The sequence below is a fragment of the Rhinopithecus bieti genome, unplaced genomic scaffold (genome assembly GCF_001698545.2).
Source record: "Rhinopithecus bieti isolate Rb0 unplaced genomic scaffold, ASM169854v2 scaffold_22439, whole genome shotgun sequence".
Taxonomy (NCBI): Eukaryota; Metazoa; Chordata; class Mammalia; order Primates; family Cercopithecidae; genus Rhinopithecus; species Rhinopithecus bieti.
In genome coordinates this window covers 1,494,458-1,508,939 of record NW_016810838.1, presented here as the reverse complement: position 1 = coordinate 1,508,939, position 14,482 = coordinate 1,494,458, and the positions used below count along the sequence as shown (strand labels likewise).

Genomic DNA, 14,482 nt, shown 5'->3' with positions numbered 1-14,482 from the left:
TCAAGTGATCTGCCCGCCTTGGCCTCCCAAAGTGCCGGGATTACAAGCATAAGCCACTGTACCTGGCCTCTAATTACTTTTTGTATATTAAAGAAATGATAAAGATATTTCATAATTACTTCTTGTATATTAAAAGCTTGTTTTATATATATGTATATAAAAGCTTTTATATAAGCCACCACACTTTCCAGGTATCACTAGCGCATAACTCAGAGAATAAATGCTTCTAAGGAATAAAAAAGTTAAGGCACTATTGTTCGAGGGATTCCTATTGGCAGTTTATCACTGATGAGCTGACAGTATTGGATCCCATGTGAATGAATGGCTTGTCTTAGTGGGCCCATAACTTGGTTGCCCATAAGAAATAACTGGAGGCCTATTTTAAAAGGTTTCTGGGCCAATCCAAGACCTATTGAATTGGACTCTATGGAGAAGTGTTGCCTGATAATTCCTTTTTAAAAGTTTCCAGGTTGCTCAGATGCTAGGGCAGTTTGCGGACCTCTACTTCTCTGTTAGTTACCCTTGGATCATGAGTGCATGAATGACGTGGGAGCTTGTTAGTAGAACCTCAGATCCCATCCCAGGTCTACTGAATCTGAAACTGCATTTAACAAGCTCTCCAGGTGAGTTACCTGCACATAGGAGTTTACAGCACTCCCTTATTACTTCTATCCTGCATATTTCAGGAATTAACTTCTCCTCCCCAACAGTAACAACAAAAACATCCTACCCTGCCACCAAAATTCCACAAGAATAAGGAAAATGAAATTCTTACTGCCCTAATTAAACTTTACCTTTAACAATGTTTAGTAAGAAAAACTATTCAGAAGGAAATAAAACAAAAATAACTGTAACTAAATTATAACTTAAAATCTTATTTTCTATCATTAAATCATAAACTGTGTATAGTATATACTTACAGTTTATCTCTGAGCGTGTTTTTTCTTCTCTCACATTTCTACTTGTTGAGTGAATTCTATGTGGTACAGCAACAAGAGGCTAGAAAAGAACAAAATCAATGATATGCAGCATTTGATAATCAAGTTATAGTTTGTTCCACAAAATTACCCAAACAGGAAAAAAAAACAAACTTCATTTTAAGTAAAAACAAAAGCAAAACAGCACTTTGCAATTTTTTTTTCTTTTTTTTAAAGAGCAAACCACAATAGCAGCTCAAACTATGAAGGTGAAAAAATATTTTTATTATCCACAACATAAATTATTATTTGTACTAGAAAGGGCACTTCTTTGGCTAAATACATATGAAATTAAACACAATTAGTAACACATTCTGCTTATTTGTATATGCAACACCAGACTTGTCTAGATCCATTCTACAAGGATGAATCAAGTACACTTGAGTATTCTGGATCTATTCTGACATCAAGAAATTCTGAAGGGAAAGGAAATACAACAGTGTAAACATTATCATTGGCATCTATCATTTAATGATGGTTGAGCTTAGAAGGCTTTTAAGGTTTATTTTTCAATTTATGGATTTTTTTGAAATAATATTTAAAAACCACACACAGACATTTATACATGACGTAGGATATTAGTTTGTGTTTCACTTTTGGCACTATTTGAATTATAATCAATTTAACTAAGACTGCAAAAATTACGTAACTTATGTTTAGGTGAACATATAGTATTTTATGTTTTTCAGAAGCTTTATTTATTTTTTTCATTAAAAAAATGCTTTCCACTCCATCACAGTTTCTTTTGGTTATAGATGTACCATTATAATTTCCACAAGTAGGAAACATACCAATACTCAATTATTTGCCTTTAATTTGCAAAGAAGATTCACACCTTGAAATTATTTACAGACCCTAACTAATTGAATGTGATTGCAAAGGAATACTGGAAAACTTACAACCTGAATGTCCAATATGAGATTTTTCAAGGGCTCTAACATTAGAAAAGAAAAGCTGAAAAAATATGACTTAGAGAAACCCTTTGAAAACTGAATCTCTAGCATGTCAGGAACAAAACTGGTAACTAACTCAAGAAGTCAAACGATTATAAGAAAGGCTATCCAGGTACACAGAGGTCACATTTCATCCTTTAGAACAGAGGTGAACTGGAGACTTGACTGATTATTTTCCCTTCAGATGTACCAAATCAGATGGCTGGATATGAAAATAGTATTTTTTCAAAAATTTCTTTTGAAAATGAAATTCATGTAAAGAAAAAGAAAGAGATTGCCACAAGATTTTGTTAAATGAGGCCAGGGAATGAAAGATGCCCACACTGAAATTAAAGTAGGCAATTGTTAGGCACCATCTTCTGAAATGCTAAATAATTTGTTTTGTTTCTAATAATGAAAGAGTATGCTTTAACATCTCTAAAATGGTATTACATTTACTAGAATTTCAAATAAGCAGAACTGATTCTAAAATGGCTCATCTGAACTTAAAAAGTTGGCCTTCTAAAAGGATATTCTTTAGCATCATTTAATTAGACAAAGGCCATGTAGATGCGTTCTCAAAAATTAAAATTTATAGAAACTTCTATTGTAAAATTCACATGGAACTAAGAAAGCGCCCAAATAGCCAAAACAATCCTAAAAAAAAGAACAATGCTAGAGGCATCACATTACCTGATTTCAAACTATACCACAAGGCTACAGAACCAAGAGAGAATGGTACTGGTATAAAAATAGACACATAGACCAATGGAACAGAACAGAGAGCCTAGAAATAAAGCCATACATCTACAACCATCTGATCTTTGACAAACCTGACAAAAAAGAGGCAATGGGGAAAGAATGCCCCGTTCAATAAATGGTGCTAGGATAACTGGTTAGCCATATACAGAAGACTGAAACTGGACCCCTTCCTTATACAATATACAAAAATCAACTCAAGATGGACTAAGACTTAAATGTAAAATCTAAAACTATAAAGGATCTTGAAGAAAACCTAGGAAATACCATTCCAGACACAGATATGAGCAAAGATTTCATGATAAAGACACCAAAAGCAATTGTCACAAAACCAAAAATTGACAAATGGGATCTAATTAAACTAAACAGCTTCGGCACAGCAAAAGAAATTATCAACAGAGTAAACAGACAACCCACAGAATAGGAGAAAATTTTTGCAAACTATGCATTTGACCGAGATCTAATATCCTGAATCTGTAAAAGTCTTAAATTAACAAGCAAAAAACAAATAACTCCATTAAAAAGTGGGCAAAGGACACGACAGACACTTTTCAAAAGAAGACATATACGCAGCCATCAAGAATATGAAAAAAATGATTGAACATCACTAATCACTGGAGACATGCAAATCAAAACCACAATGAGACACCATCTCATACTAGCCAGAATGATTATTATTAAAGTCAAAAAATAACAGACTATGACCAGGTAGCAGGGAAAAGGAAATGGTTATACACTGCTGGTGGGAATGCAGTTCAGTTACTGTGGAAAGCAGTTTGGGGATTTCTCAAAGCACTTAGAACAACCATTCATGCAAGCAATGCCATTACCGAATACACACCCAAAGGAATATAAATCGTTTTACCATAAAAACATGCACGTTATGTTCATCGCAGTACTACTCACAACAGCAAAACACAAGAGCAAAGATATAGAATCAAACTAAATGCCCAACAACAGTAGACTGAATAAAGAAAATGTGGTACAGATATGCAGCCATGAAAAAGAACGAGACAGTGCCCTCTGCAGCAACAAGGATGGAGCTGGAGGCCATTATACTAAGTGAACTAACACAGGAACAGAAAACCAAATTCCACATGTTCTCACTGACAAGTGGGAGCTAAACATTGAGTATACATGGATACAAAGAAGGGAACAATAGACACAGGGGCCTACTTGAGGTTGGGAGAAGGGTGAGGATAAAAAACTACCTATTGGGTACTAGGCTTATTACCTGGGTGACAAAAGAATACGTACATCAGTCCCCCGTGACACACCATTTATCTACAGAACCAACCTGCACATGTACCATGAAACTAAAAGTTAATAGAAAAAGAAACTCAATAAATTATTTTTTCAAGATCACTATTAAAAATGGTAAGATTTTAAAATTAAAATTGTCTTTAATTTCTAAACATAAATACTCTCATTTTTCTCTACAAATGTAATACCTACTAATCACAGACACCTGCGATAATGGGCTTATAGTAACTAATACACGGTATTTAGAGAAGCAATGATGAAAATAATCTTTCTAATAATGGCATTTAAAGAAACAAGCCATTCACAATGATGCATGGTGTCTATTTTTTTAAACAATGCTTTACATGCCATGTGATTACAATTATTTTTATTACTTCTTAAACAAAACTCTGCCCTTATAAACCATTTCATACTTATTCAACTTTTATCATCTTAAAGTTCTATGATTATTGTACCACCAAATAACATAAATACAAATAACAGGCAATGGGAGTTAGATGAGAATGTCAAGTTCGTACAGGAAGGGAAGACATAGACAATATGATAAATCCTAGGTAACATAAGCCAGTGGTTTTTGACCAGGGGCAATTTTGTCCCTGAGGAGACATTTGGCAATATCCGGGTTCATTTTTTTGTTGTCACACTTGGGATTAAATGGTGTTAACTGTCAACTAACGGGAAGAGTCCAGAAATGCCGCTAAACATTCTAGAATGCATAGGGCAGCCCTCCCAAAACAAAGGATTGTCTGGCTCAAAATGTCAACAATGCTCAGATCAAGAATTCCTACAAGCAAATATCAATACTTGTTTAATGCTGTCAAATTTACTTTTAGGTCTTCTCATCTTTTTCAAGTATATACACTCAATTACATACTTTTTTTTTCAAACCACAACTACAAAGAACCTCCTTACCCCAGTTTTCTCCCTTAAAATTGCTAGGAATTTTAAGAAACATGAAAAGTAAAATCTTATTGTTTCTTCACTCCATGTACAGTTTATCCTTGAACAACAAAAGTTTGAACTTCAGAAGTCCACTTCTATGCAGATTACTTGGGGATACAAAACCCATGTATACGGTGGACCAACATTTCGTATATGTGGGTTTTGCAGGGCTGACTGTGGGATTTGGGTATGCACAGATTTTGGCATACTTGAGAGCACTGGAACCAATCCCTTGTGTACATCAAGGGACAATTGTATTTTCAATGTTTTTAAAGAAAGGTAACTGTTAATGATAGTACAGATTCAAGTAATATTTAGCTTGTCAAACATCTCTTAAAATTCAAAATAAAGAGTCTAAATATTTCTACTATATAAATGTCATATGGTAAACTATTATTTAATGTAAGAAGAATCCACTAATCTACTATTTAGTAGATGAGAACCTGAAAAAAGGAAATAACAAACACTCACATACCTGATGTGCTCTTAATCCATATGTAACCACCTTCTCTTGATTGCATTCATTTTTATATGAATCTTACTTAAGGCTAAAGACCATATTTTACCATTTCTAAAATTTATGAAAGCTAGTGTATTCAAACACTTAGATATGGGGGGTGGCTATCATTTTTTAAATGTCTTGATGAGTTTTTAAAAGTCCCCAATTCTTTGACCATTATTTTTATTTTTTAAACTTTGGTCTTTCTGGCATCTTCCTATTGGCAAACTCCTTTCTAGCAATGCCACTTCCTTTGTGATATCTGCTCTGACTTCCCTAACAAAAGCTGGCTGTTTTTTCTTATCCTGAAATGGTGAACTTCTCAAGATTAGGAAACAATGTTTTATCTACAGCAGGTCCCCAGTGAATGTTCATCAAGTTGAACGTAAATAGTCAAAAATTAAGTATTTCAATAATTTAGTAGCTGTTTACAAGTTGCAAGTAGCCTTCCCTATTGCAGAGAAGAAGACTACAATTTAAAAAATCTGTGTCAACTTCTTATATCAAAAGGATAAGACATAAATAAAGTGAAATAATGCTAAAGGCATTAACCCATTTATACCTGAGGTTGCAAATTTTTCTGTGTGTGAAAAATCAAACCTTGACGATGGCCTTGAGCAGAAGGATATAAATAACTCCCACAGGCCTAGTTCCAATAACGGAACACCAGGCATAAATGGGTTAACGATTTTTTCTGGGAGGAGTAGTCCTCTATTTTCTCTCTTTTTACTTTATTAAAACCATTCTATGTGCACTGCCAATTTCACACAGGAATATTCTGAAGGTGGGTAGATGGAGATGAGTTCTACTTAATATTAAATTCATGGGCATTACTATAACCTTTGGAAGTAAAAGAGGTCTTATTCAAAAAACTTTTGCAGCTCCATACTCACACTAAGGTCTCTCAACCAGCATCTATTTCATGTAATTATTGCAATACCCAATAGCTTCCTCTGTGGTTGAAATGCTACCTTTGAAGCTACTGTATTACCTTTGAAGGAGATACACTCTTAGATCTATCTTTGTGGAAACATAATCCATAAACATTAAGCTCTAGGTCTTAGATTCAATAAGGCAAATCAAGAACAAGACTCTTAACTATTCACAGTGTAGGTACACCTCAGGGAAAAAATACACAAATTTAAAAGACTGAAATATTAAACACTTGTGATAGTGAAACAGTAGCAAAAGTAATTTCAAAAATTAGGTATTTAAATTTTATATGTGCAACCTGCTTTTTAGTTTACAAAGTGTTTTGATGCACCTTAGCATTATATCCTTAAGCTCGTGAAACAAGCATTATTCTTCATTCCATAGATGAGGATACTGAGACTTAAAATTAAGTGGCAGGGCATTCAGCCAGCTAGCCATAGAGTTAGGAAAACCCCTAGACTTTTGATCTAATATATAGTAGCATAACCAAACAAAAACAGGTAACATGCAGGTTGCTCACACAGACTGCTATTAATGAACATGGATGAAACCCATGATTATTTCTGAGAACAGTTTTACCTTCCCAGTTTAAACAGCATAAATTATTAATTTATTAGCATAACAGATTAATAAAAGTATTAAACCTTATAATGCTGTACATAGTAAGTGGGCTTACATATAGGAGACGAAAACTGAATAAAAATCAAAATTAGAATTACACCACTGTGTAATTACTTCTAAAATAGAAACTACACAGGAACTCAACATTAAAAAGTCAAACTTTCTTCCACAGAGAAGAACCTACAAAAAACTTAAACTAAGACTTAGATGTGGTATGTGTGTGTGTGTGTGTATATATATGCAGCGGCATGATCTTGGTTCACTATAACCTCTGCCTCCTAGGTTCAAGCAATTCGCCTGCCACAGCCTCCCGAGTAGATGGGATTACAGGCGTGAGCCACCATGCCCGGCTAATTTTTGTATTTTTAGTAGAGACGGGTTTCACCATGTTAGCTAAGCTGGTTCCAAACTCCTGACCTCAGGTGATCTGCCTGCCTTGGTTTCCCAGAGTGCTGGGATTACAGGCATAAGCCACTGAGCCCACCCTTATTTTTAAGAGTATGCATACAATAGTTTTAGTTTCACAGTAAGTGCTAAAATACTTAGATACACTCATATTTTGAATGACAACACTGCACTTAGCAATTACAATGACAAATTATTTGCAAATAAAAAGGTTATGAATTTCTTACATCCTACCCCTGGAATAATTAAATTCCTTTATTTTACCTACTTACCATAGAGATTTATAACAATTTATAATTATTACCAAAACAATGTCTGGATAAGAAAGATGAGTTTCTTTCCCTGCTATTTGAGAAAGTTTTAGAAGAATCTTCATTCCACAGATTGTTTCTCTAATTGGTTTATTATTTCTGTTCTTGGAATACATTTTTAAAAAGACATGACAGGTACATAGGGTGAGGTAAGACACAATCATGTAGCATTTAGTGCACTGAAAAGGATATAGGCAGTCCTTGTTTCACAGTTCTGTTATGCACCAATTTCAGTTATCATCATTTAGTTAAATAACACTAGTTCCCTACAACATGGTTCAAATAACAGTTACCATTGTATATTAATTGTAATTGCACAAAGTATAAACTTTATGGGTAGCTTTTCAGTTCACAAATTACCATGTAAATAACAGATGCACATCATGATTAGAAAGAAAATTAGAAAGGAATATGACAGTTTGCCAAGGCACAGAAAAGATACTTGCTCTGTGTCACAGACAAATGATAAGAAGGCAAACTACTCAATAAGCAGATTGCTAGATAAGTAAAAAAAAAAAATTAACAAAGAAATGAAACATGTTAATTCTCAACGATTCTAGTATTTATAGCACACTGTAAATAATAGTTTTACCATTTTTTCACATTTTTATAATTGTAACTGACAGTAACAGAGTTTATGCTTTAACAAAAAATTTTAAAGGTCACGAAACAATTATAATTTTTCCCAATGATTACTAAGATTACTTTGCAGAATTTTAGCTTATGTAGCCATTTTTACAGTACCATACTACCATGCACATCAAGGACTGCCTTTATACTAAATAAGACTAGAAGAGTTTATAAAACTTGACTTTCTTAAAAATAAAATTAAGCAAATCAACACCAAAAAGCTTCTTTAGGCCAGGTGCAGTGGCTCATGCCTGTAATCCCAGCATTTGGGAGGCCGAGGTGGGCAGATCACAAGGTTAGGAGTTTGAGACCAGCCTGGCCAACATGGTGAAACTCCATCTCTACTAAAAATACAAAAATTAGCTGGGCATGGTGGTATACTCCTGTAATCCCAGCTACTCAGAGGCTGAGGCAGGAGAACTGTTTGAACCCAGGAGGCGGAGGCTGCAGTGAGCTGAGAGGGTGCCATTGCACTCCAGCCTGAGCAACAGAGTAAGACTCGTCTCAAAAAAACAAAAGCCAAAACAAAAAAACTTCTTTATAGTATAATTATAAGGTTACAATGTAAATTTACACTTTACATGTAAAATTACACTTTACATTTCTTACATTTTTATGCTCCATACTCCTTTCCAGACCTTTAAACAAAAGGACAAATAGCTTATCTATCAGAAGACGGAAAGCTGGGACAGACAATCTGTGACCATCTTTCTAAACACTTCACCTTCAGTCATCAATGAAATTTACAACATATTTAACGGCCTCCCATAAAGCCAGTAGAGTTAAAGGCTATCCACCTTCTGTTACAGACCCAATAACAGAATTCTGCCATGTCACATATACTGAACTTATCTTGATTGCCACAACTATTAGCAGTGCTAGGAATGTTACACATGCAAACAGAAGTGAAGCTTCCATTAACATCAATGCTTCTGTCATATTAGAATTATTTTATTAACAACTATACAGGCTCATTTTAAAACATTTCCATGGTGATTAACTGAGTTTTAGTCACCAGCAAAGTCAAGCCTATACTTCCTACTAACCTATAAGAATTTTTTTTTTTAAAGATAGCAATGGGGTCTTGCTATGTTGTCCAGACAGGGTTCAAACTCCTGGCCTCAAGTAACCCTCTTGCTTCAGCCTCCCAAAGTGATGGGATTACAGACATGAGCCACCATGCCAAACTGAGGATTCTTTTTGAGAAGCAAACTAAGGGGAAATTTTGAATATTCGAACGTCTTGTTTAGGCACTTCCCATTTGCTTTCCCTTTTACAGTGAATGATTTATTTGGCAACTTCATCGAAAATGCCTATTTTGAAATAACTACAATGATTTCAACAAGTGGATTAAATGATTTGCCTTTGCCATTTTCATACTATAGTCACCTATAATTAGTGAGTAAGAAAAACCTAGCATTTGACTTTCCACGAAAGGCAAAGACAAAGAATTAATTGTTCCCTCAAGAGCTTTTTTAAACTAGTCCCCAAAATTTAAAAAAAAAAGGGATTTTGAGACATACATATAGACATACATATATACATACACACATACATGTTATATATGCCAGTTGGTAAAAACAAGTCTTACCTCAGGATCATCATCATCGAAATCATGGTAAGTGGAATGATCTGGATTATTTACTTTATCCAACAGCTCAATTGCCAAAGACCGTGTCAAATGTTGTGTTACAAAAGGATGCTATAAAAATTAAATGCAATGCAAAACACTTACTATAAATCTGATTGAATGACATTTTATCTTTCGAAATATATATATATATATTTCAGGGCAAAATAATACCTGTAATAATTTTCAGCAGTAGGTCTTTTTTTCGGATTTTTGGTAAGTGCCATTTTCACAAAATGATGAAAACTATTTGACCTAAGAAATTCAGAAAATTAGACTTTTACATTCCAATTCATTTTTTGCTCATCTTACCATAAAAGTAAATAACAAAAATACTTACCACTTCATTTTATCCTTTAGTTTAGGAGGCTGAAAATTGCTTTTGTCATTAGAAATAATGCCCTGAAAATCAACAAATCATGACACAGTATTTTAATATTTCACATTTTAATCTATTACACAAATTCTACTACTATTTATTCCCCCAAATAAGGTAAAACAAGACTAAGAAAATTACTTGTTCACATACCAAGGGGAAAAAAACCTTAAGCATGGGATTCTTCAATGATGATGCACTGACCTCATTGGGTGTAAGTCAAACATAGGAGGCTGAAGCTCTGCAAGTTCTATGGCAGTGATTCCCACTGCCCAGAGATCACAGAGTTGATTGTAACCCCCCTTCCTCTCAACAGCTGCAACTTCTGGAGCCATCCTGAAATAAATATTCCAGAAAATAAAAACCTTCTGTTACATGTTTTCCTTTATACTCCCACCCAGAGGCACAAGGAATTATCACTATCTAAATTAAGGCCCATTTAGGCCTTGATTTTTGAAAAACAAATATGCAGTACTTAAAAGGTCCACCTTTTCCAAGATCTTGACATCTCATAAGACCTTCCACTTCATTAGTAACTTGCTTTTGATTTTACAGGCTCATAGGTGGAAGGGACTTGCCTTGCCTCAGATGAGACTTTGGATTTGGACTTTTGGGTTAATGCTGGAATGAGTTAAGACTTTGGGGGACTGTTGGGAAGGCATAACTGGTTTTGACATGTAAAAAGGACATGAGATTTGGGCAGGGACAGAATGATATGGTTTGGCTCTGTGTCCCCACCCAAAATCTCATCTCAAACTGTAATCCCCATGTGTTGAGGGAGGGACCTGGTAGGAGGTGATTGGATCATTGGGTCAGTTTCCCCTATGCTTTTCTCATGATAGCGAGAGGGTTCTCACAAGGTCTGATGGTTTTAAAAGTGATAGTTTCCCCTGCGTGCTCTCTCCGGTCACCTTGTGAAGAAGGTGCCTGCTTCCCCTCTGCCTTACTCCATGATTGCAAGTTTTCTGAGGCCTCCCCAGCCATGCAAAACTGTGAGTCAATTACACCTTTGTTTATAAATTTTTTTCAAGAAGACCCTCCACTTCAGTCCCCTACTGGTGATTCCATTGTTACTTCCTTATACCAGCTACTAAAATGGTTTATAAAATTGTACAGTTTTCATAGAGTAACATGTCCAAAACTCATTCATACTCCCAATCTCTCTGTACATGCAAAATTCAATAAATAATATTTGTAATAAACAATCTATAGCTCTACTTCCTTTTATCAAAAAACTGCAACCTGGCAATCTCTGTTTTTACTTCACCAAAACTATTGCTTTGGGCACCAAGAATCTTCATATTTAGTATTTAATTCATATTTACTAAAAACTTATTTGGCATTTTTTCAGTTCGATTATATAGAAGTGGGAAAAGTTACAAAAATGAGTTGTCTACTCTTTAAAAATCATATTTAGTTTGGAGAAAAGTTACCCAAATTCAGGTAATTTTTTCTGTTTCTCTTTACTTTGCTATGTACAGTCTTATTCTACTGTATACTTACATAAATTTGAATTTGATTAAATATTCATTTTCAAGATATAAAAAATTTCAAAATTCTAAACATTTTAAAAAAGCAACTAATTGAAATAAACATCTCAACTCTTCCATACCTAAAGAGCAGTCTAGATAATCTTACAAATATACATTTATCTTCCTGGTATGATTTCAGGAAGGTCAAGTAAGTCAGTAAAGTTAAAAACAAAAAACCTTCTAACTTTCAAACCCCTGGTCTTGAAATCTTCTAAATCTGAAACAGATCTTATGAAAATTTAAATTACTGTAAGAAAAGTGAATTTCAAATTGTCAGTTATTACTTTTATGAAGACTAGATTCGAAGTAGCTGGTAGAAATGCCCTAGTGGAGTGAGAAATGCATACAAGTGATATGCTCTTAACTTGCCTTACTAGCTCACCACATTAGCTGATGCTCTCCCTTCCTCTATGAAAATACAAGGGAAATATTCCACTTAGTACATGTCTACTCCAGCCAGCTAAGTTGTGTGCTTATCACAGTCAACTGGGTTCATCTCTGAAACTGTTTATTCCAGTTACACTTGCTATTGTAAACACATAGTTATAATGAAGGTTTAAAAGTTAGTGAGCTAGCTGGGAGCACTGGCTCACGCCTGTAATCCTAGCACTTGGGAGGCCGAGGAAGGCGGATCATTTGAGCTCAGAGTTTGAGACCAGCCTGGGCAACATGGCAAAACCCTGTCTCTACCAAAAATGCAAAAATTAGCTGGGCGTGGTAGCGCATGCCTGTGGTCCTAGCTACTTGGGAGGCTGAGGTGGGAGGATCGCTTGAGCCTGGGAGGCAGAGGTTGCAGTGAGCTGAGATCACACCACTGCACTCCAGCCTGGGTGACAGAGTGAGACCCCATCTCAAAAAACAAAAACAAAAACAAACAAAAATTAGTGAATACGTTAGAAAGACTTTGCTTTTAGAAAGGCAAACTTCTAAAGATGAGCCAAAAAAACTGGTACGTTACATAAGAACATGACAATGGCAGAAAACTGGGAAGGCTACGGCTTATATGATGCCATTTGTATGCCACTCAAGGAAAAGGCACAAATATAGAGACAGATATCAGATCGGGGTTCCCAGATGCTACGGATGGAAGGAGAGCATTTACTAAAAAGAGGCAAAATAAAAAAAATAAAAAATTCTTTGGATAGTGTCAGTGTGTTCTGGTGGTTTCTTACCACCAGCATACACGTTTCTCAACATTCATACAACTGTATGAATTTGTACAACTGTATATCTAATAAGGGTAAATTTATACCTCAATAAACCTGACTAAGAAATGTAGTTGATGCATTGGGGTGTGTGTGGTTTGCATTACTAAAATGCAACTCTAGTAAGTGATCTACTCAAAGAAAAGGCCTTGATTCTATATCAAGACTGTTGAATAAATGTACATATATGTCTTAAATTGAAATAAAATGTTTGAGGTACATATGTGTTAATTTTGAGAACTGTCATTTCAAGAAGACTTTTTCGAACAACTGAATAACTGCCGACCTAATCACTTGGGAAGAGAGAGGTTCTAAATTCTTAGATTTTAGGTAGGAAAGATACAATACCAGAAAGACACATATAGGGAGAGTGTTCCCAAAATTAACTTTACCTAATTCACAATTTCACATGTTCCCAAGATATTTCCCACATTATTGTAAGAGTAATGACATAAATTTTTAACCTCTGAAACTGGAGGTGGAAATGTCACCATTAACATTCAGTGAATGAATATTGTAAAGAATCAAGTCAGATCCTGAAGATTTAATGAGAGACGTTTACAATAAAACTGAGAAGATAGTGTACTTTAAAATGACAGCAATTCAAGCCCTCACTCCACTCAACCCAAAACAATAATGAGAAGAACAAAGAGAAATATACACACATACCATCTTAGAAAAGTCCAGCAGACATATTTTACCTAAAACCATAACACACAGACAAAAAACAGAAGAATAGTAAATGATGTAGCAAACAGGAGGCAGGGCAAACCTAAGCAGGTGCCAAGGAAAAGAACAACAACTAGCAGCCAACAAGCCTCAAACATCCTGGAAATGTTGACAAGTTAGGTTTAAAAAGTAGTAATAGTGGGGTTGAGGCTGGGCTGGAAACAGGAGTATTAGAAAGTGTCAACAGTCAGTCCCTGGCATTCCTACTCTTATTCATTAAGCCCCAGCAACTATTCCCTCCCCATTCCCATTGGATAAGGACCAAGACGAAGAAGAGAGACTGCAGACTTAAGAGACACCAGGAACCAAGGAGTGAAGAGGTTAAAGGGAGAGGACATGATTAAGTAGAAGTACGTATACAGAACAATGAATACCTCTGCTTCCTTCACTTGACCAGTTCTAGAACACTAACAACCAGGTTTATACCTGACTTCCCACACACAAAGAGTTATGAACCAGTTTTCAGTGCTGTGCTCTTCAAAGTGAACCAAAATATAAGGATTAGTAGACATTTGAGGGAAGCCTCCATCATGAAAATACAAATGTAAAGAGTTGAGGAACTCTGATAAGTAGAACAAAAAAGATTTTTTTGTTCTTAGAGAAAATAGAAGAAAATTAACGGATTAATTTAAGTGGTCCAAGATACAACCAATGAGTTCCATACAGAGCAGGAAAAAGTATAGCAAAGAAATTATCAAAGAAGTAATACAAGAGTACTTCCCCAAATTGAAAAGACTG

The 14,482-nt window shown here is 35.0% G+C and overlaps 1 protein-coding gene across 1 annotated transcript in view; it reads right to left on the bottom strand.

Annotated features, from left to right (window-relative positions):
- MAP4K3 (mitogen-activated protein kinase kinase kinase kinase 3) overlaps nt 1-14,482 on the bottom strand; it is a 194,868-nt gene that overhangs the window by 64,860 nt on the left and 115,526 nt on the right. Inside the window, 6 exon segments of the mRNA XM_017892944.1 lie at nt 921-999; nt 9,864-9,985; nt 10,087-10,157; nt 10,243-10,282; nt 10,285-10,304; nt 10,483-10,614. Of these exon segments, the coding sequence (XP_017748433.1) occupies nt 921-999; nt 9,864-9,985; nt 10,087-10,157; nt 10,243-10,282; nt 10,285-10,304; nt 10,483-10,614 (464 nt within the window).